At 54.5% G+C, this 23,491-nt stretch overlaps 1 protein-coding gene across 2 annotated transcripts in view; it reads right to left on the bottom strand.

Moving 5' to 3' along the window:
* The window catches only part of DOCK1 (dedicator of cytokinesis 1), a 364,555-nt gene that overhangs the window by 262,410 nt on the left and 78,654 nt on the right, over positions 1–23,491 (bottom strand). For both annotated transcript variants that reach the window (XM_053668427.1, XM_053668428.1), the window contains exons 17-23: positions 23,229–23,332; positions 22,668–22,851; positions 18,946–19,043; positions 16,707–16,796; positions 16,279–16,379; positions 11,563–11,697; positions 4,043–4,151 (exon numbers count right to left, since the gene is read on the bottom strand). In XM_053668427.1, the coding sequence (XP_053524402.1) occupies positions 4,043–4,151; positions 11,563–11,697; positions 16,279–16,379; positions 16,707–16,796; positions 18,946–19,043; positions 22,668–22,851; positions 23,229–23,332 (821 nt within the window). The remainder of the gene's footprint in view (positions 1–4,042; positions 4,152–11,562; positions 11,698–16,278; positions 16,380–16,706; positions 16,797–18,945; positions 19,044–22,667; positions 22,852–23,228; positions 23,333–23,491) is intronic.

The raw sequence follows: 23,491 nt of genomic DNA, 5'->3' as shown, positions 1-23,491 counted from the left end.
GGAGAGGGCTCAGCCACGGAGGCTCAGGGAAATGAAAACAGGACAAGGTCTTGGTGCCCGGAAACCGAAAACATGCTACATGAGGTGGGATAACGGCCATGAGGTGGTAGGTGACCTTACGCACGACATTCTGGAAAATGCTAAGGGGCAGAGGAACATACACGTGGAAAATCAAAGTTGCTGAAGTACACTGAGGTGAACGCACGTCCGTCTACACGCACACGCGAACATCGGCACCCAGTCACCACGCACCTGTGTGTCTCACACACACAGGAGACACTTGTACAGACAAAACGCAAACCACGCCACCCCTGGGGGGATGACAAGAATTCCTCCTGTTTCTTAATTAAATCTGTGGGACTTTCACTCCTCTAACGAGACTCCCTATTGTATTAAAAACTGAGGGCAGACACATAGTAACACCTGTTGCGTCTGAGGCCCGGACAGGGCTCCCGGCCCCAGGACCCCGAGGACAGCCGCGAGAGGGGGCAGCAGGCCTGGGGGCAGGGACTCAGCCTTGGGCGAGCCCACCAGTTCGGTCAGAAGTCACCCGTGACACCTGATTCCCCCACCCACACGGAGACCCTTGTGGATTTCAGATCCTTGTTTGTCATTGTCCCTAATACATTCAGCCTGTTCTTCCTAAGGACAGAAAGAGAGTTCTCAACTCACAGATCTGGGAGGGGCGGTGCTCCAGATGGTAGCTTAGAAAGAGTCAAAAAGCAATGAAAACTGGCGAGGAAGAATTTGGGATACAATGTAAGGCAAATAAGTATAGTATCATTTCAAGTCAGGATATTATTTTTATGGAAATAAAAGTCGCACTTCTCAGTGGGCAAAACTCAGCCGACAGCTGCATTTTTGTGATTACAATACAGCTCGTTTCCAACACAGGCCCTTCCGGTGACGACGAGACAGAAGTGGCACCACGAGAGTGGGAGTGACAGGAAGGCCAGCCCCCCAGGACGCCCCCCGGAAGGAGACCAAACCCTCACCATCTGGGTGCCAAGCTCAGCTGCAGGGGTGGAGGGAGGGGTCCTCAAATTCAGTCAAGCTTCTCCCCGGCCCGATCCACTGGCCCGCGGGGGCGAGCTCTGAGTGCCAGGGGCCCAGGGCTTTACAAGGCAACGGACGGACACAGGAAGTACACGCCATCGACCCACCCAACGGGACTGGAGGGGCAGGGCGAGGAGATGTAAGGCGTGCAAGACAGCCAAGGTGACTCTCAAATGCGGGCCAAGGCACGTTCGCTGTCAGGGAGCAAACGGAGTGCCCGTCCGCCAGCAATTTTCCAGTGAAACACGGTCATTCAGAATAGACCACAAGATGCTTAGAATAGAACAAAAACTGCCCAGCGCATCACACAGAGCACAGGTGAGAATGTGCACACACACACACACACGTGTGTGCACATGCGCACACACACACACCAAGAGCCGACCTCTTACTGAAGACCACGGCTGCAGTTTCCCTCCACACAAAACTCCGGAATTCTTTGCCCAGGTGGGGAATCCCGTTTACAGAGACTCCGTTTACGTCACTGGACGGTGTCTGTGGGGTCACCCCATGTGGTGGCGGTGACTTCGTAGCTTTCAGCGACAGTTCTGCCTGTGACAGTTCTGACTGCAAAGCCCCAGAGGCCCCACGTCCATCTTTACAAGACACAGGCCGTCCAGAAACAGCCACCTGCCGCCAGCACCGTGGGGCCGTCCCCAAGACGCGGACCCCAGGAAGGTTCCGGGACCAGCCCCCCTGACTCCCCCACACCCTCTTGAGACTCACCTGGTCTAACAGGACACAGTCTCACCTTGGCACCTGCTTCACAGGCCAACACAGACCGTGTCCACTCGGCTGCAAAGCTCCGCAAGGGGTGCCATTTATGTCCCCACATCCGGCCCAGGGGTGCCGTCCACGGAGGGGGCAACAGGCACAGCCTGGTCCCTGACTGTCACAGGACGGCTGGCACTTAGCAACGCGCTCCAGGGAGGGGAACGGAAGAGTGTGGTCGTGAACCCGCCGGCAGAGAGGGAAATCGCTGCTCCGCTCTGTCCTGGCTGAGCGAGGGTGGCACTCCCCACGGTCACAGCGGCTCCCCGCCCGCAGGCTGGCACTCTCGACGGGTGTGTCTGCTCACTCGCGTCAGACAACTGGTGAAATGTTGTCACCAGGGCCCACGGAAAGCCGCCACACTAACTCGAGTTTGGCGCCCTGTGTGTGCCGACGCGAACGATCAGCTGAACCTCCTCTTGGCTCCCCCTTCACCCACGCGTGAGGCGCAGCCGCGGAAGCAAACCTGGTGTGGTGTGGCTTCCTCTTGGAGGAGGTGACTGACGACAGGCCTGGCTCTCTGGGACCTGGCGGCCACCCCCATCCCTCAAAGAGCACCCCAGATACAGCCAAGAAGGTGGGAGAGCCTGCTGCCGCCTCAAATGAGGGCACACAGATCAGCTCCGACCACCCACACAGCCACAAGGGCCACCCTCTGGGGACAACGCTTCGCCCCTAAGATACGCCAGTCTGTTCCTTTTCTCAGTAACATGATTCGCAGGTGTGTGTCCATTTCAACCCCACAAAAACCAGGGACCCACGATGGAAACCCTCATCTTGGCTGTGGATAGTTCACCGATTTTAAGAAAACAAAATACAAAATGGGCAGCGAGGAGGCAACGTTCCCAATAAAACACCTGCGTCACAGGTGTGCAGGTGGCAATGAAGCACCGATGTCACCGGAGTCACTCATGTCTTACAGAGAGCCACCCATGGGAAGAATTGACATGAGGGGAAGTGGGGCGACCCAAGCCAAGCCCAACCAAATCTCATGATATGAGAATATATTTAAAAATCTAAAATTACTTCTGGGCTCAAAACTTCCTGTGATTTCTGTCTGTTCCGACTCTTCCCACATGTGTTTTCCTAAAATGCCGCAGGACTTAGAAGCAAAGGCCCTGAGCACACTGCTGACTTTAACCTTGGAACAACCAGGTGGCTTTGGGCCACAGGGCGAGGGCCTCGAGGTTGGCTACGCTTCGCCCCCTGGAGCTTCGCCCGCAGATCACCAGTCTTTCCGACACACCCACAGGAGGGTCGGAGACCACACTGGGGGGGCAGCGGCTCTGCCAAGCGCTCACCAGCTCGGAGGGGAACGAGGTGTCAAGAGACGCGATTCACGTTCCATAGTACAGTGCCCGGTCCCAGCGACCAGGAGACAGACACACCTGGGCATCCCTGCTCCAGAGAGGTCAGCTTTCAAGCTGGGTGAGTGCTTTCCCACAACATTTGTAAGACAATGGGGCGCCTTCTGCAATGACACCCTGAAAGAACACTGAGAGGGGGAGGTAGGGACGAGGGTGGCTGCGTGAGACACCAGGGGCAGCAGCCGGGTTCTCTCGTGGAGGACCCTCCTCCTCTGAGGGCATCAGAGGGGCAGCACCCTGCGCGCCGCCCAGTCTGCACACCCCTCCCGCAGGGCGTCGGCCCGCAGCAAGGGCGGCGCACTGGCACAGCCACCCCAGGGGAGAGGCCCCGAAGAACGCACAGGCCCCGGGAGATTTGAGGCATCCTTCCTCCCCAGGGCAGCAGGGTGGGAACGGGCCGTCCCAGGGGTGAGACGAGTGGGAGTGTGGGAGTGCGGATACCTCGCTCTCCTGCGCGGGTGGAAGGTGCACTGAGGGACAGAGACATGACACCGTGTGCTGGGCTGAGCCTGAGGCCTGACAGAGGCTGGGGGCACAGCTGCCCAGATTGTGAGCAACCTGACCACGCTAGTCCCGCCGGCTTCCCCACAGGCACAGAGAGTGAGTTCAGAAACTCTGGGGCCACACGGCAGAGCCGCAGCAACATCCAGAGCCCAGAGCCCTGCAGAGGGCGGACGGCGCCCTTGCCCCACGCAGCGAGCACAGCCAGGTTCCCCGCAAAGCCGATCTGCGGCCTGACACCCACGTGAGGGCAGCGCGGGATGTGCAGTGTGGCTCTCTCCCAGCGGCCACGGAGCCCTGCGGCCACCTGCGGCCTTGGGCACAGCCAGGGCGCGAGGAGGGCCTACCTTCACCCGGACGGTCTGGTCGGACATGCTGCTCATCATGGTGCTGATGGACCGGAACAGCTGCAGGAGCGACTCCCTGAAGTCGGCCTCGCCCTTGTTCTCGTAGAGCCTGCAAGGAACAGAGTGTCAAGCTGGGGGCCAGGCACGCACAGACGCACGCGGCGGGTGTCTGGCTCCCTCCGCCATAGCCCTGAGAGGTGCCTCTGGGTGGCAGGTTAGATTGTGAACGGTTCAGGGTCTCCCAAACAGGGGTGGGGGTGGGGCTTGGAAATCACCTTGCTCTGCCTCCCCACCACAACCGTACAGAGACTTGCCACCACCTCAGGGAGGCTGAGCTTTTAATCCGACTAGGTCTGGGTTTTCTCCCTGTAACACAGTCCATTTTGTAAGTCTGAAAACCGCAGCGATGTCTGGGAACGGAGGGAAGGAGGCAGAGATGAAGGAAGGACGGAGGAATTCGGTGGTAATCCAACCCCACAGACACGACATCGCTGACACCTTGGTGTATTTCCTGACGGTGTTTTTAAACCTATAATGTCACATGGTTTGATAATGAGTCACAAAGACACTTAATCACCTAAATTTAACACAATCTTATAACTATTTGAAGATGATATCACAAACTCAAAACTATTTTAAAAATGATACTGTACAAATTTGTTCACCACAGAATCGGTGCTGATGGAAAAACTTTCCAGAGAGGACCACGTTCAACAACTGGGTAATGAGAAAGTAGTGCATTAGACCCACAGATGCAAATACATACTGGTAACTGTAAATAAGTTTCAGCTATGAACTATTTATTAGCAGCTACTTTAAGCTGCTATGTTACTAAGAGGCAATGCATTTGCATTTTAAAGTCTTGCAACTCTGATGCTTTATTAACATAGACTACTTTTCGGCCTAATTAAAAGTACACCATACCTGAAAACTTGTGTACGGAGGAAAATTTTGTAAACGAAGTGATAATTAATTACCCTAGAGGTGATTTTTTTATTTAAATAACTTCCACTGTGAAGCAACGAATCCTGTCTAAAATGGGAAATTGCAACGTTGCGTGTCTGTCTTGTAAAGGCTTTTCAGATACGGGATGGCTTCGGTGGAGTCGAAGTGAAAACCTCCGTAAAGCAGAGCGGAGCTCTCACCCGTCTCCGGGGATAACGGAGAGTGTTGGAAAAAGGCGGGGAGAAGGGCCACACTGCAGACTGTGCTGAAAACCCCAGGGACTCAGAGGCCGGCTAAAGCAGGTGGAGACCCACCAGGGCGGCCCACAGCCGAGACGCAACGCAGCCTCTGCAGGGGAAGGAGGTCGCCCCATGCTCTACCTACGAGGGGAAGGACACGTCACCTGAAAGAAGGGCCACCTGGGGCTTGTCACATACACACAGTCCTGCCGTCAAGCACAAGTCACTGAGCACAGCACAAACCCGAACCAGTGGCCCAGTCGAAGAGGAAAAGAAGCCAATAGAAAGAGGCCCACGGGTGACCGGGATACTGCAGTTAGCTGACAAGAATAGCAAATAAATTTACTTACAATATCACTTTAGAATAAAGAGAAAAAGGCAGAGAAAGGAAAAGATGGAAAAATAGAGAGATAGAATAGAACGTTAGATGGAAAAATTTAGTAGGGAAAAAAATCAAATGAAAATTCTAAAGCCATAAAACATAGTATCTAAAGTTCATAACACATTACACGGGTTACATTTAGATCAGACAGAGCAAAAGGTAGAATTAATGAAACGGAGGCCAATCCACAGGAAAATAAACAGATGCTGAGATGGGAAACACAGGTGTCAGGGGTGTGTCGGGTACAGTATCTAAAATACACGCATTGCATTTCAGATGAAGACGCGAGAGGCCATGGAGCAGAGGCAACATCAGAATGGATAATGGCCATGAGCTTTCCAATATTAACGAAAGACATCAATCCAAAATTCAAGAAGCTCTGAAAACCCAGCACAGTGAGGCAGGTTCCTAAGAAACTACGAGACTCCCCTGCCGGTGGAATGAGGAACCTGGGACAGCTGGGTGAACCAAAGGGCTGACCGACCGATCGTTAACAGCCAGCCAACCCTCCCTAACCAAAGACACCTAAGAGCAAATGGTACCTTCCCCTCACCTAAGTCAGGGAGACCGATAACAAAACAAACAAACAAGCAAAAATTAGAGCGAGAGTAACAATCTAAGAAGTGAAACCAACCAGAGACCCGCCCCAGAGCTCATAGTCCATCGCACCAGGAGCCGGAGGGGGCGGGGACCAACTCCGTGACCCTTCAGGAAGGGACTGCATTAGAAACAAAACGCTCCCAGCCAGAAGGCGGAGCCAGAATTTGGGGCCACCAAGCCTGGAGACAAAACACATCCAGTCCCAAGGAGGAACTGACCCCACCCACCGGGACTGCTGTTCTCCCATCTTTACAGCAGCCGCCTGGGCTCTTTCTTTTCTCCACCTGAACAAAATGCACCTTGTTCTCACTCTGGTTTGTCCCGGAAATCTCGCCTGGGCAAATCAAGAACCTGGAGGTCCCCTGACAGGAGAAAGGTCCTGGATGGCGGGGTGCAGGGCCAGCCCCCCATGTGGAAGCCCCCCGTGTGGAAGCGGTCTGGTAACAGTAGGGTAAATAAAAAACGAAGTATTCCTATGCGAGCCACAGTGAAACTGCCAACCTCATAACCACAGAAAAATGAGCAAAACTAAAAGCAGCTACAGGAAAAGGAAAATTCCTTTCTAAAGCACAACAGTGAGTCTGAGAGCTGACTTCTCAGCAGAAATTACGGAACACAAAAGAGTGTGGGACAGCATCTGGGGAAGAAAACAACCGCCCCCCGGAATTCCTCACTAAGTGGAAGTATCCTCCAGACACCAAGATGAAATAAATGATGCGAAGCACTTTTCTGTGACGAAAGGGAGGTGTCCCCGGGCTCCCCTCCTGGTTTCATCAGATAAAGCAAAGAGTCCCTCGGCTGGCCCACGGTGAGGGGGCGGGAGAGAAGCCAGAGGCGGCCCATGCACACATGGGAGAATAAACCCCAGTCCTGTTATAAGTATTCATAAACAAGGAATGACAAGATCTTTATCTACAGCCTACATCTTCGTTCCGTTACCAGGGGAAACAACAGCAAAATGACAGACCTGCAGCAGCTTATTCGTGATCAATAACTAATTATACACAACACTGACGCCAGACGACCGGCCAAACCCTCGCAAAGCGTGGAGACTCAGAGGGGAACACGGTGATGACGAGCTCTGGCAATTTCATTCTGAAGGTCTGATCAGATGCATGGGTCTGCCGGCTTCCTAGTTAATGTGATCCGCCCACGCAGAGAACACAGGCGAACAAAAACCCGCCAGAAGAGCCCCCACCACCCTGCTGTCAGGAATCCATCTGGGGTTCCCCGGGAACCGAGCGTCTCTGGGCCAGAGCTTGAAATCTGCTGTTCTCACTTCAAAATGCGATGACCTTTCTGAGCAGAACAGCAGGCATGGATGTGCACAGCGAGAGAGCTAGCAGGTCACGGTGCCAGGCTTCCGTATCCCCACCTCCCAATTTCCCCTCCTCGTTCTCCGGAAGAACAATTACGACTGTCAATTACCCTGGCATTTTACAGAACTGCTACATTCCGTGAAAATACAGCAGACCGTTTTGAAAGAAGAAAAAGGGAAAAAAGACCTCCAAAGTTTATTCCAACGGCAAAAGGAAAGACGCGCTTGTCAACTCCAGCTGTGAGCACAGCTGTTTCCTCCCTCGGTACGAAATGTGCTGTGGCCAAGACCAGGAGAGGCCTGGACCCCCCCCCCCCCACTGCTTAACACACCACACCAGGGCCTGGTCAGGGGCCAGCTGGGGTGGACGTCTGGGAAGGGCACAGGGCCACTTTCCCTTTGGGCAGCGGAGACAAAACAGGAGTCTCCTTTCACCCAGAACAAATGTCCTTGCTATCCCAGATGAAGTGCCCCCGAATGGTGGGGCAGGGGGACGGGGCACTGGCCCAAGACAACAGGACAGGATGGAAGTCTCTGGTCCTGTCGTCCGTGACTTGAAGGCCACGGTTGCCCGAGCACAGAATCCCTGAGGCACTAAACCTCCACTCTGCAGATTCAGACTGCAGGTTCAAACACAAGAAGCAGCACCTTCTCGGCGCAGCGTGGCTAGGACTGTGTTCTGGGAGCCGAGGGAGGCGTCTGTCCATCCGTGCACTCGGGAAGTGCCGAAGGCAGCCACAGCGCACGTTCAGGAAACGTGGGAGAAAAAAGTGAGATCAGTGAATGACTCCTCTGGGATACAGACCAGGCTGCAAAGCTCATGAAGCAGTTATGGAGGAAGGAATAGGTGGAGGGAGGGAGGGAGGGAGGGAGCCCACCCTGCAGCACCCACTCAGATGAGGTCAGGAACCCCAGCACTGGGAACTAGGAGGCTGAGCAAACCTCACTGCCACGGCTGCTGCTTGTTCTGACCTCTTCGTCCTTTGTGTCTTCTGGGAGGAGGTGACACGCTCTGTTTGGAATCAGGCCTGCCTCCTGCCAGGGCCCCTCCAGGACAGAGGCTGGCACCAGGGCCACGGTTGGGGCCAGCAGCCTGCTGCCACCGAGAACAGAGGTGGTCCTCAGGAGGCCAGACACGGGGCACCTCCTGGGTCCCAGACCAAGGCGTGCTGGGCGTCTCACTCCCACAGGTCGCTCAACACTCCAAAGATATAAAGCCCAAGATACCTGGTGCCAGGAGTCTCCGGGATTGACTCCCAAGCTACTGGGGAAGGGAAGACTCCGAGAAGCCCGAGGAAGGAGGGGTCAGTAACCCCGACTACGTAGGAGCGCTGCAAGCTGCCCGGCAACAGAAATTCTGGGTGAGGAGAAGGAAGAGGGAAGCGCCAACTGCCTACCCGACATCTGCCTACCACCCTGGGCACTCGCTCTTCACTTAGGAAACTGACTTTGTTGAAAGCGTCCGTGAGCCCATCTAAAAATCCCTTCCAAAGCCCTCCACAGCTGGGGCGCGCGTGTGACACGCTTCTGGACAACGTAAAAACGCGTGACTCTGTAGTGCCTGGGGAAAGCTCTTTAAAAGAAGAGAGGCTGGGAGAGCCCTTTACCCTTCACCTCGTCCCCTCCGCTGCCAGGAGCACAGTCCAGATGCCAAGAGGGGCAGGAGCCCCCTCGGGGCCATGAGGGAAAAGAAAGACCCGCAGGATGATGGGGCAGGAAGATACAAGGGGCCACGGACAGGGGGGCAGCGCAGGGCAAGGGCGCGAGCTCCGGACTCGTCCTCTGGGAGGGAAGGGGGGAAGGAAAAGAGGAAGGAAAACCTCCTCTGGTAAAGGTTCTAGGCTTTTCTGTGGCATGCGGCCAGCCACGTTCCTCATCACTCTACAGTCAAACTCAGGGACTTCTGTCATATTTCTAATGCCATCTGGATGCTCAGAGAGAAAGAGGCTGCAGAGACAGACACCACTGGCGCCCGGTCCACTCGGGTGGCTCCGTCTTCTCTAAGCAGCAGTGTCCTGGGTGAGACCTCAGCATCTACTGCCACCGCAGGAACGCACTCGCGGCCCGGGCGTGCTTCTGGGCACTGGCCTCTGAGTGAGAGGGGACGCTGGCAGTGCGCGAAGGGGACCAGTGTCAGCCCAGCCCTGATTCAAGGTCACATTGATCACAAACTGTCCAAGATCATTTGTTCAAATGAAACAAGGCCGAATCAATCACATGGCACCCAACCGTTCCAGTCTCTCTAGTTATCCTCGCACCTGAGTGTAGCTTTGGGTTTAGTGTAATTAAAGATTTAGAATTACTGGAGAAACAGCCCGGACTGGTGTGGCTCAGTGGATTGAGCACCAGTCTGCTAACCAAAGGGTCGCCGGTTTGCTTTCCAGTCAGGGCACGTGCCTGGGTTACGGGACAGGTCCCCAGTAAGGGGCACACGTGAGGCAACCACACATGGATGTTTCTCTCCATCTCTTTCTCCCTCCCTCCCCCTCTCTCTAGAAAATAAATAAATGAAATCTTAAAAAAACAATTACTAGGGAAGCATGTGCTAGTAAGATTAAGGGTAGTAAGTTCATTTCAGTAGCACTAACTTTACTGAAGAAAATAAAATACAGGAAAACAAAACCTCTCACATCTGAGAGTGACAACGTCGATGGCTTTGACCCTTCCGGAAAGGGAAGGCTTCGGTCCAAACCAAGGTTCGGTCTCGTCTGGAGTAAACAAAGTAACAGCACGTGTCTTTGACACTCCAGCCAAGGATCAGTCCAGTGGCCTCAAACCTCGAGCCTCCGTCCGTAAAAGTGCGGCGTCATGATGGCTGCTGTCACCACGAGAACTCCGGAGGAACAAGAGCAGTGGACCCTATGACCGGCAGCAGGGGGGCTGCAGTCACTGATCAGTGGACACCCCCGTGCCCCGTGTGTGACGTTACAGTTCCATGCAGACGAGTACCGTGTTCCCTTGGCTTTCCGTGAGCCAGGGCAGGCACTGGATTGGGTCTCGAACACCTTCGCTTTCCCCGGGCCTCCCACTGGGGGAGGCAAACGAAGATTCCGGGCAGCGAACAGGCAGGTCCAGAAAGAGGCCTGTTTCCCAGTTTTTGCTGATGCTTCCGAGTGCGGTGCTTGTAAAAGGTGACACGGGCTGTCTAACTCTGAGGGACGCCGGCCCACAAACTTCTTTCTGTGTTTAGGACTCACTAGGAAGGCATCAACCTCGAAGAACCGACCCGCACCAACGTCACTCCCGCACGTCACCCAAAGCCTCCAAAAGAAACAAGTGGGCGCGTCAGCTCCTGCGCCCCGGCTCTCGGTCCACCTGCTCCCCACATTACTCCGTTCACGACTCACCGCTGTGGGCCAGCGCCAAGTTCTGTTTACTTTGGCACACCTCTTAATCTACGACAGACACAAATATCGATGTTCTCTATCCACAGCACAGTCCTACACGCACCACCTCACTTTATAAAGTTCCAAACCACTCCCCAAATCCATCCACACAGCATGTAAAACGCCCCTAAACCGAAGCCACTGAGCATCCACCCAACCCGACACCTTCCTGCGTGGGAACGTGTCTCTGTAAATGGCACTGCGGCTGAAGGAAAGGGAGGGAGGAAGCCTGCCGTCTGCCCGAGCGAGGCCATTGGACGTGGGTGGCTTTTCCCTGTGGTGGCCGGTTTGTCTCCATTTTGTGCGTCCTTTGGGTGCTGACACATGGAGGTACACGGAAAAGAACTCCAGGAGCCCCAGACACACCGGGCTCTGAAGCACTGAACACACGTCCAGTGGACAGTGTGGACCCACTGCTGACTCCCGTGGACACGCTGCCGACTCGGGATCAGGGCTGGCTTCCCTGCGTGCAACCCTGGCCCAGCACAGCTGTCTACCGCTGCTCCGCCCGCTGAGAAACCCAGGAAAGGAAGGAGAAAGAGGAGAGGAAGAGAAAGAAAAGGGGGAAGAGGAAGGGGACAAAAGAAGGGGAAGGAAGGATGTGAGGGACTTCCAGGGAGTCCCCCGGAGGGCCGGCCGGGGACACCTACTGATTGAAGAGCACTCGGGAGCGCACGATGAACTTGAAGATGTACTCCAGAGCCTTCATGGCCTTGTACAGCTGCTCACTGACGCCCGGCTTCTCGGCATTGTCCACGTAGTTCCGCAGCACTTTCGTCAGCTTCCTAGTCACAGAGGAAACAGAACAGCTCAGCCCCCGGGACGCCGACAGCTCAGGGCTTCGCTGGGACGGACACACGCCCGTGGGCCGCGTTTATGGGGGCTCCCACGGATCAGCCCCTGCACATGTGTGAAATGCAGTCTGCACAGAGGAAAGGGGCCCCATGACCCGAGCACTTAACAGGCGCTTGGAGTTTCACACGTCTTTCTGAGCACTGGGATGCATCGTGTAATCGAGTGATTTGCACAGGAAGACACCGGGTCAGGAGAGGAACACCAGCTCCCCCAGTGCGACATGAAAAGATCAAAGGATCTTCTTTATAGCCCAAGAGAGGCACAGAAATAAATCTTTTTCACATTAGACTGAAAATGGTCTGGAACTAAATAATGTTCCCAAAACACCCAATCTACTAAGTGCGAAGAGTGTGCACAGAACTGCGCACTCAAAAATATTGAAATGTTGCATTTTGTGTTATGTGGGTTTCACCAGAACTCGAAGAAGGCATCACAGCACGAGACAGGAGGTGTTCCTGGGAACCATTTCAGCGACCTCTAGGTCATTTTCTAAAACGAGGCTACTTACACACAAAATTAAAATTTTACTACCAACTTTTCAAACAGGAAACATTCTTGATTTCTTAATGAGCTTTCTAAGAACCTCCATATAAAAGACTATAAACAACATGTAAATACCATGGGTATCACATGAAAAGTTTTATAATTTTTACATTTTCTAATAGAATTGACTATATTACGTTGTAAATGTACAATGACTATATGTCTCTTAGAGTCTCTTATAATCTGTCATCTAAAAACAAGTAACACACTAACATGAAAACATTTAAAGCCTTTTTTCGTGATAATAGAAGTTTGGTTTACAATACACCAAAATTGGTGCCAATTATTTCTAAATTTTCCACATCATTATGTAAGTAATTAGAGGCAGTTGGCACGAATAAAGTACATATTGAAAGCTTGATTTTAATTCACAGCGTCTTAAGTTAGATTAAGTGCCTCTTTCATAAGTTATTTTTTTTTAAAAAAATCCCTGGTACAAATAAAAGAAAAAGCATTAAAACTTTTTTATTTGTCTGTAACTCAAATAACCAGAAAGTCCAAGTGGCAGTCCATATGCTCACAGCGTCAGACTATATGAAACGGTTCATTAAAAACAAACAAGAAGACAGAGTCCAAGAGGCATGCCCAGGTGTATCGCAGGGAAAGACCAGAGTCACAGAAACGTCCACCTGTTAGAGAGTGATGCACGCAACTCAAAGTGACAAAGTAAACAGTGCGTCTGCTGTTTACCTCCTCGGGGACACAAAACAGACTGAGGTGAGGGTGGCCGGACAGGACGCGGGGAAGCCGGACTCTGCGGTCCGACGGCCGCTCCGCGTTCCGGCCAACAGACCGGTCCTGCCTGTCCCCATCAGCAGGACTCAAACCCTCACGCACCAGCGACTGCCCTGGCACCTCACTCTGCAGGAACAGGGACAAATGTTAAAGGCGTTTACTGCGGCCACGCCTACAGTGGTGGAAACACAGGCGTCCTGCCCACGTCTGCCCTGTGAGGCGGTTCGGTAAAGTTCGCCACGTCCTCACAATGCCCGGCTGCACAGCAGCTAAAATACCAAACACGGGGGCCAGGGTGTGGGGGGCCGGCGCGTGGGGGGACGGCGCAGCCCCACCCGCATGGAATGATGGCCACTTATGCGGTTCCTTTCTTTTCAAAGAGCACAGCAGCTCCAGACCAGCAGCTGTGGGGAGTGGGGGGCGTGCCTTGCTGCACCCCACTCTCCCTGCCCATCACCCTCTGTCCGCCTCGTCAGTCCACACTGATGGTCGAGCCGGCCACACCATCCCGGCTTCCGCGGCCACACGGTGAGTCGTGAGATCAGAGCCACTTTTTGAAAAAAACTTTTGGGTTCTTCTAGACGTTTGGCATTTCTATGTCAAGTTTTTCAAACAGGCTGGTCAGTTTTTCTCACGAAGCATGCTTGGGTTTTGATGGGGATCACATTAAACTATGGGTGACTTTGAGGAAATACACACTTCGGCAGCAGTTTATCTAATTATTTAGTTCTTTTCAAATTTCTCTCAGCGACGCTTTGTAATTTTCTGGGTAGAAAATTACATTTAGTCCAATCTATTGTTGACTAAATTTATTAATGACCTTTTTATAGTATGTAAATTATATTGCACTTTCAGCTTCATGGTCTAATTATCTGCATATGTACAGCTGAGTTTTTTACATTAGCTTTGGATCCTAGTGGTTTATTGGGGGAAAGGGACTCTTTACAAATGGATCCCCGAGGGACTGGTATGCACATGACAATCACTTGATGTGAAAATAAAGACAGCTCTACTTCTCTCTTTCCAATTGTTAGACACTTAATTATTTCTCCTGCCTTGCTGCCCTACTTCGAGCTAATCAAAAGGGGTGGAGAGAACAGACACCCCTCGTCCCCAAACTCAGGGCAGACGCTTCAGATGTGTTTGAGTTACAGGTGAGCTGTGCTTCTGCTTTGGTGTCCCCTGCCACACCAAAGACACTCCCCTCTGTTCCCAGTTTGCTGAGATGGTTTAAAATAAACAAGGGTTAAGTTGGGTGGAAGACTTTTTCTGCATTTCTAAGATTTAATAATAAAAGGAAAAAGCTACTCAAGTGGGGGTGGCCCAACAGAACTTCCCGCTGCGACGGGGACCTCCCGTACGTCGGCTGTCCAGGGCAAAGGGGGCATCGCTTACACGGCAGGAAAGTCTGCGCCAGCTCCAGGGAAGGTAGCTCGCTGGACAGAAAGCCCTCAGGGACCAGAAGAACGGTCCCCAAGCTGATGGCACCCTCCCTGCCCAGCCCTGGCCACCCTGATGGAGTCCCAGCTCCTCCGGTGAAGGACAGACACAGAGGGGCTCTATGAGACTTGGACCCACTGCCTACAGCCACCTTTAATCGATCTTATCGCCAAGGAAAGATAAACGGCACTTTCTGCTTCTCCCGCCCACAAACTGGCCCTGGCTCTCACCGAGGACCCAGACTGCGGTGCGGCTGCTGACCCACCGTTCTGAGTTTTGGGAATGAAGTCTCTAATCCCAAGAGGGCTGTTTGGCCACACTTTGGTGAAAAAGCAGAATTGCGGAGATGATGTCACATCCCAGGGCAGCTGCCGGCACGTTGTCCACCCACCCAGGTTGTGTTCGGGCTGCCAGAGGAAGACCAGGACGTGGACCCCCTCAACCGTCTGTAAGCAGTGGTCCCAAGGTCAGGCAAACAGGGCACCACCACTGGCGGAACAGAAGGTTTGGAGCAGAGCAAACACACAGAGCCCCCACAGCTTGTCCTGTGTGCGTGGGGACTTCACTGCTCTCAGCCCCCTCGTGACACCCCCACTAAACAGGCCCTCACGTGTACAGGAGAGAACCCGGTGCCAGGACTGGCCGGGTTGGACCTCTGGCCTCACGCTCATGGCTGCACCCCAGCTTTGACCTGAGTGTGGTCAAGGCCCAGCTGGGAGCTCTGACCCAATTTAACGGCACTGAACTGTTCTACTGATTCCACAGGAGAGGTTCTTACGGGAATTAGGTCGGATCTCTACGCGGTACACCTGGCACTAGTATAACACTGTCTGTCAACTACAATTTACAAAAGTGCATTTAAAAGAGAAATGACTTAAATCTCTTTTCTCTCTGCAACTCACACAGCTAAAAGTTTGAGTAAATGTCCGTGAACCCCATGGTCAGAGACAGAAGGCACTGCCTTCCAGTGGCTCTAATAACAGCGAAACCTCACACCCACCCAGTGCTTCCAGGAGCCAGGGAGTATTCCAAACAGCTGACACAGAAGAACTCACTCGAATGCTCAGCAAACCTGTAACTGTGCCCATTGTACCAGTGACCAAGGCTGAAACCGGAGAGCTGAGCACCATGGACTTGTAAGGGGCAGAGCTGTGATTTCAGCCCAGGTGGCCGAGCCCCAGGACCGTGACGCTCAGCACTGGGTGAGTGGGCTCTGTGCCCCCAACCCGGCACTGCGGGTTGGACAAGACTCGCCCTGCGGTGTGGACAAGACTCACGGGGGCACCTACAACGTCCAGAGCAGCTGGGGGAGGCATCAAGAATCCAAGTTGGTCATGGCGGGAGCTTTTGGAACAAAAGGGAAGGCATTCTTTCATGTACAAAACGGTGCACTGAAAAGTACCACACTGAACTTCACTGACACGAAATGGCCCATAATCTCCAAACAAGAACACACGAGTTTATTTATTCATTCACAAGGTCTCGCTGGGCAGCTGCAGGGGGGTGGGCACGCTGCCCATCTCTCCACTCCGTCCGATGTGAGCAAAGTCAGACAGAAGACGTGGAGGACAGAAAGAATTTAGTCCAGAATGTTAGAATGACCGACAACGTACCTCTCTGGACAAGATTTTTCAGTTCTGTTAAGAGGGAAGCAATAATAAAAATTATCCCAGTATATTCAGCGTTTTGAGGAGGGGAATGTATGATCATAGACAAAAGCATATGAAAGAAACTCTTAATAACAAACATACAAAAAGAAAAGTTTCGGTTTGAAAACAACCAAGAGAACTCACGTGTAGGCTAAAGTTGCGCTGAAGTGTTTCTTAATGTAAGTTTCCAAAACTGGATTAAAATGCTGAAATTTTCTATCAGCAATGAGTCCGATGATAAACACCTGTGACATCAACCAATACTGTCGTTAGCAAGGTAACGCAAACCCTTTTGGGGTCCTTCATCTGCATCGTCCCCGCCATGTGATTCAACGAACCGTAAGAGTCTTGGACAGAAGCCGGTCAGCCGGCTGACCCCTCCTCCCCCGAGACACTGCACTGGCCAGAGCGAGACTGGAAGAAACCACCTGGCTCTCCATTCATCTGCTTTGACCGGACGTACAGGGCAATGCTTTCAAAGCCCCTGGGACGGGCCCCTCGCCCAGCATCACAGGCAGCCGTGTGGAAGGGCATCTGAATGTCTGATTGGAGGGGAAGTGGGGGCCTCTTACCAGGGCATCGAACACGAGCGTGTCGAAAGTGTCGCTCTCGGAATTCTCCATCATGATGTTGAACAGGGCGTCCAAGGTGTCCTGGAGGAACTGCAGAGACAGGGGCCAGGGGACAGAGTGAGCTCTGGCACTGCCCTCACCCCCGCCGTGGCCCAGCATCACCCACGACACTGGGAACTTCAAGGGTTTTCCCAGCCACCAGACGCACAAGACAAAAATCAGAGACAAGTGACTTCAAACACAGACGCAGGTGCGCTGCGTCCAACGGCGGGGCTGGCAGCAGGGGAGTCCCTCCGGCCGGCCCTCCCCAGCCCTTTCCTGGTCTCGTCAGTCCAGTGACAACGAGCTCAACTGTAATTACTTTTGAACTGCTTCCCACCCTTTGCAGATGGTAAGGTCTTTGCAAAATCCAAACTCTGCCATTTGCGAGCCGCCTGAAGTCACTGCCGACAGACTGTCCAGGTGCCGAGCCCTGGTGCGTCATGGTTCCCCCAGACAAGTGACATGATCACAGCATAGAGCACAAAAGCCAGGAGTGGTGGCCTTGTTCACCTGGCCGTGGCCACAGTGGTGCAGGGACGCAAGCACTGTGGAGGAGGTCCCGCCCACGGGGCCACAGAAGGTCTCCTGTGGACAAGCACGCTCTCTCTGAGACCAGCTCCACGGGAGAACCGAAACTACCCAATGGGAAATGGTATCCCCACTAAATATGTAAATGCTTTTCTCAATCTATCAGGCAATGTCATCTCTCTATTCCGCAGAAGAAAGGCCCTGAACACACGGAAGTAACCCACAGTCTACTAGTCAACAGGGTAAGAGGTGCCCCCCAGGCAAGCTGGGGACCCCTCTGGGCCTGGTTCCCAGGATCAGCTGGGTGACCTGAGACAAGTTGCTTCACCTCTCCAGGCCTAAGGGCACAGAGGCGACACTGGCCAAGGAAGCATCATTCCAATGAGGTGGGTGCAGACAGGTCACCTGGCCCCCGGGGCAGAGATGTGAAAACCATTCCAGGGAAAAACGATCGGATCGTAGACGAGATCGTGGGAACGGAGAACAGCGTAAGCCAGTCCCCGATTTCCCGGGGCGAGGACGGCCACGGGCCAACAGCAGTACAACCAGTTCCGGATGCGACACAGGAACTTGAAAATGGCAGAGGACGGAATTCCATTAACTGGGTATCTTCTGAAGTTATGTCAACTCTTTCCCCTAGGTTCCCCCCGAATCAGGGACTTGGCAGGACCCAGGGGCGTTTAAAATGCAATTAACAGGGTCCCTCGAGGGTAGCTGACAAGGACCTAAAAAGATGATTCAAAACGGAGAACAGGGGGCATTTCAATGGTTGTACAACAAAATTGTTAGGAAAGTGAGGCAACCAAAGTAATTTATACTGACGCGGACCGTGCTGCCGTTTAACTGAAGCCACTTTATGTGATTAATTTCTACAGAGATGAGCCCGTCTCCTTCTGCATCTCCAGAGGAGGGGGAGGCACGGAGGCCGGAACAGCCTGCAGAGACCTCGCTCACAGAACGCCCCGAGTGGGGGGCCGGCTCCTCACTCACCAGCCAAGGGGAGCGTGCATTTGCTTTGTGCAAGTTATCTGGGCGAAAAAGAGATAAGCAGACCCTGATATTGAAGAAAACTTCAGAACCAGCAGCAACCCCAAATAAAGCAGGACTCCAGCCTCGTCTGACTGTCTGGTCCTGCAGAGATTTGAGGGGACCCCTCACGTTCCCTCCAGAGCCTGCTTTGTGGGAGGCGAAGGAATCGGTGCCAGGGTGCAGGTGGGACAACAGCCCGGACGAGCCTCCGGCACCTGGTCCCAGGTCAGCCTCAGGAGCTGCAGGTGAGTAGCCAACACAGTCAGGTAATGACCACAAGTGCTCCCCACGAGGCAGGCGAGGGCCCTGACCCCCACCGTGACCTTCTGTAGAGGCACAGTTGCTTCCCCTCTCACAGCAGGGAAAGACCAGCTGAATGAGGCCACGTACTTCCGTCTGCCCGGCAGAAAGGACCTGTGGGAGGAGCCAGAACCCAAGGCCGGCCTTTCCTGTGAAGCAGCCCCACCCCACAGTGGGGTCCCGGGAGGATCCCATCCATTCAGAGGTGCACACCAATCCCAAGGGAGCTCTCTGTTGAGGGGTCAAAACCAGAACCGCACGGCCCCTCGGGAGGAAGTGGCTGCCAGTAAAAACACAGAGGAGGAAAACAAATCGAACCCACGCCCGGGCCCCGAGTCACCTTGACCACCTCCCCGCCGTCCACCTTCATCAGCTGCCGGAGGTTCTGCTGCAGCAGGTTGGTGTTGGACCGCCACTTCAGGAGCCCCAGAAGGTCCACTGAAAGACAAGGGCAGGTCAGTTCCTGGCTGCGAAGCCTCATCGGCGGTGTGCACACCGCCCACCAGGCCGCTCCGTAAGCTTTGCGACAGAAAACCCACCCTCTTTGGGAATCTTCCCCAGCTACGTGTGCCACTACTTGGAGCACCCGCCCGGCACCCAGTGGGGCCGCATTCACTGCTTCCACCTCCATTCACTCCATTACATTCCACGTAACAACTTGCGAGGGTCATTCGGGAGCCTGAGAAAGGCGGCCTGGCCCGGTCCCTCTCCAGGAGGGGGCCAGAGAGGTGACGCACGCACCTGCCAGACGCCGTGCTGGCCGCTTCTCCCGAGTTTCGGAGTGAAACTCTATTGTTGCATTGTTCACAGAAAGTAATTTACAAGAAGGAACATAAATTCAGGTCCCGATGCTGCAAGGGAACAGGGACCCTGGCCCCTGGGGACCACTGCGGTGCAGAGCCCGCTGACCCCACGCAGGCCCGGCTGTCCACAGCTGTTTCTTGTGGTCTGTTGTCCAGTTGAAAACCCACCAGCCGAATGTATTGGGCTTTCACAGACCAGACGTGTAAGCTGTGTAAGATGCAAAAGGACGGCGCCCGAAGGACCTGAAGGCAGTGAGACTGTAAGGCGAGGAGGCAGACCCAGCACTTCTCTAGGGGAGGTCGAGGGTCAACGGGTCATGAGACCCGTTACATGCAAAAACACAATTAGTGAAGGGCACCCGATTTCCTATCGATGCTCATCGGGAACAAACTGCAGCTGCAGAGTTTGCCTCCCCAAGCAAATCCCTAGGAAATACTGAAAAGACAAACACGATCTTGGCAACAGGTGGAATTTCAGGGAACACAACACCCCAAGTGGAATTCGGGGGCACAGACGCACCTCTGGTGAGCACCAAAACATCTGCACGTCCCCGCTCCTGGGACCTTGCCCTGCGTAGGGCCGGCAGGGCTGAAAACGGTGAAATATAAAGTGCGCAGCGTGCCAAGTAACTGTGGACGTGCAAAGCACGGGCGCTAGGTAGGGCCTAGGGCAGGAATCATCACCTGTTTTCCTCTCTGAAGAATGGATACAATGTTCACTCATTCGCGGGGTTGGTGCACGAACTAAACGGCAGGACGTGGAGGCTCAGCACAATGCCCACCATCAAGACTAATGGCAACCGCCCATCAGAGAGATGATCGGCGATTGAGAATGTTAGCCACACATGGTGACAGTTAAGGTGCGTTTGTTTCTAATTGACAGGGAAGTGGTGAGAAAGGCTACATCCCACCAACATGCTCCAGATCCCCGGGTTTTCGGAGACCTCCTTACTCGGGAGTCTCCAGTGTTTTTAACAGCAGTTAACAACGCAGGTCCCATCCGTGCAAGCTCGCAGCACCGTGGACGTGAGCGGGCTGCGGCCGCCTCTGCACCCTGCGTCTGCGCGAGCGTGCACCTGGGCGAAGCAGAGCGGAAGGCATCACAGAAAGCTGACTCTCCTGTGAGAACCTGGGCGTCTGGGGTCAATGCCAGCTGGGGAGGCCCTGTCTGGCACACACCTGACAGGCCACCAACCCCACAGGAGGAATCGTTGGCTGGGGTGAAATTAAAGCCAAAAGGTGTCCCCTTAACTCATAGCGAGCAGCTCACATCAGAATCTCCTTGTTGCCCAGCAACGGTTGCTGGGAGACTGGGGGCCTCACCCCTCAGTTCCCAGCAGGGACCGGACCCTGGGCCGGCTGAGAGTCAAGAGGCTCCCAGGTGAAAGGACTGTCCCCCTGGGAGACTTCTGTGGCTTTCATACCTTGGGAATTTCCTAGTTCCCAGTCTTCTTCTGCGGGAGTATGTGGGTTCAGAAGGACTGTGATGGGTCTCACGACTTAACTGCTATTCAGAAAAATTGTTTCATGGAGAAAATACACCCAAGCTCCAAGTAACAACTTCTAAACGTGCACAGAGAGTATGGCCCACCTGGGCCCTGGCTGGGCAGCTCACACGGTTGCAGTGCTGCCCTGGTACACCAACGCTGCAGGTTCGATGCCCCATCAGGGCACAGACGAGAACGAGGAACGAGTGCACAGATGAGTGGAACAGCAGATCAAGGCTTCTCTCTCTCCCTCTTTCTCTTTCTTTCTCTCCTCTTCTTCTTCTCTCCTTCCCTCTCTCTCTCAAATCAACAAATAAAAATTAAAAAATAAAGAATATGGCCCATGTGTGTAAGCTGGTGGTTCCTCCACAGTGAAGCAGACCCAGAGCTCAATGGTCAGCGCCTGTGGTCAGACCACACGGAGGACGGCCCCTCACCGGGCAGGTGCCGAGGCCCCGAGTTAAGTGAGGTCCTGGGGGCAGCTGTCAGGCCCGTGGACGATCAGACCACGTCCAGAGAGGACGTGACGTCTGGCCTGGGGGCACCCTTTCCGTAACCCAGCCCCAGCCAGCCCGCACCTCCAGGCCGCGTGCTTGCTGGCACCAAACCGGAAGAGGCCTGCACAGCCTCGGCCCCGCCGCACACAGAACCCAGCAGCTGGGGGAGGGCTGTCCCGGTTTCAGGGAGGTGACTGCACGCCCGTGAGCCAGGACAGCTCACAGCGTTCCAGGTGGGATATGAGAGACGTGTATCCCAGTGACTCTGTGCATTTGAGAGGCGGCCCCTCCCCCACACAGCTCACGCTCAGGAGGGGTGAGGAAGCACAGCGGGAACAGCCCGGTTCCGCAGGATGCAGACAGAGGTGGGGGCTGTCGGGAAAGGGCGTGCGCCCCAACACCTGGTGTACCTCCCACGGCCACACGCGGTGGCCTCCAGATGATGGCCTTCCTTTTGTCCTGTTATGTGTCCAAATGGTGACTGTCCCTTGGGCAAATCTGAGTCGTCTGCCACGTTTATGGGCAACACCCAGGGACACAACTCAGGACAACGACAGACACTAGTCACCAAAATCTGTACCAGGAGCTAAGAGGAAAGAGTCAGGTTTTCAAGCTGATTTCCAAGACAGCACAGAGCACCCTGCCACGGCTGCCACATGGTGTTTCCGGGGGGGATTCAGGCTGAGGGACCTCTGCCTCGTCCAGACAGTGTGCACTGAACAAGAAGGGCCCTGGCCAGACAGCCATGAGGCCAGGGAGCCCGAACGCGGAGGTGACCATGTGGAGCAGCTGGCATGGGTGGAAGGGGGCCTGGGCACCACCTGGCGCCGGGTCGAGGCTGCGCTTTCGTGTGCCCATCAGCCGGGGGCACCTTATCTCACTGATGGGGGGACTAGACGTGGCGTCAGAACCAACGACTAAAACTAAAGAAAACTGGTCGTCTTCTCAGTGACTGACCAAGTGTACAAACGAGGACAACAAGGACCACGGGAAGGAGTTCAAGGTCACTGCCGGGGTCTAGCTCTCAACCCCAGGCCCGCAGGCTCACTCCAGATCTTGTGGGCTTCACTTCCCTTTCAGGTTAATCTCAGATCACAGTGGGGGTGCGGGCTTTCCAGTCCCATGGGTGTCGCCCCCTTCCCCAGGCCACCGACGCCCACACGGACCACTACGGAGGAAAGACGGGCTGACAGGCAGAGGCCTCCCTGCTCGACTGAAAGCAGAGGGTGGGGTTCAGGGGAAGACCCCTGGGGGGACGCCCCAGCCCCCACTCACCGTTCTGGGTGAGCTTCGTGGAGCAGACGAGCGTGCAGATCTGGAAGGAGTCTTTGCTGATGGTGCAGCTGCCCAGGCTCTGCATGCTCCTGCCCGTGGCCGAGTGGCCCTTCTCCTCCAGCTCCGCCTTCGTGGACGGCAGGCTCAGGTACGTGGCAGCGTCCTCCAGCTTCTTCGCTTCGGCCTGTGGGGTGGATTGGGCCACGGTCAGCAGCCCACGGGCTTTCTACCCCTTGTTGCCCTCAATCCTTTGAACCGTCCTGCCATTTGCTCTTTATCAGGTGTTGGAACTGTTTCTCCTCACCAGGTGTCTGCTTCCCGGAGGTTAATTCACGTTAACAGAGCATCACTTTACACAACACCTGACGTGTTACTACCATACAGCGTCTTCTCTCGTTCGGAGCGGCAAAAAGGTGGGCCGTGGGAAATGCGCGTTTGCGCAGGTAAATGGTGCCGGACCTCGGCATTCTCCCCAAGGTGGGGAGGCCGGCTCAGGCCGGGGAGCCCGGGAAGAAGTGGCGCGGTGAGCCGCTGCCACCCGGCGCCTGTCACCCATTCTACCTTGTAGACGATGAGGTCATGCTCCCCGTCCCGCAGCGTGGTCCCATCATATCTCATCAGTTTCACGAACGCCAGCGCGAAGATCTTCTCGGATTTGTCTTTGGCTGCAACAGAAATCAACAGCCACCCTCAGCCGTTGTCCGGGCAACACAACGCCAGGAGGCGCCGCAAGGGCCACTGTGACGGAAAAAGTGACAAGACCGTATCAACAGACTGAAAGGAGACATCAGTACAGGGAAAACTAGACCAGGATGACCAGCAAG

The sequence above is a fragment of the Artibeus jamaicensis genome, unplaced genomic scaffold (assembly GCF_021234435.1).
Source record: "Artibeus jamaicensis isolate MK-2021 breed Jamaican fruit bat unplaced genomic scaffold, CSHL_Jam_final contig_490, whole genome shotgun sequence".
Classification (NCBI taxonomy): Eukaryota; Metazoa; Chordata; class Mammalia; order Chiroptera; family Phyllostomidae; genus Artibeus; species Artibeus jamaicensis.
The sequence above is the reverse complement of the archived record's forward strand: the minus strand, read 5'-3'. Positions and strand labels throughout refer to the sequence as shown.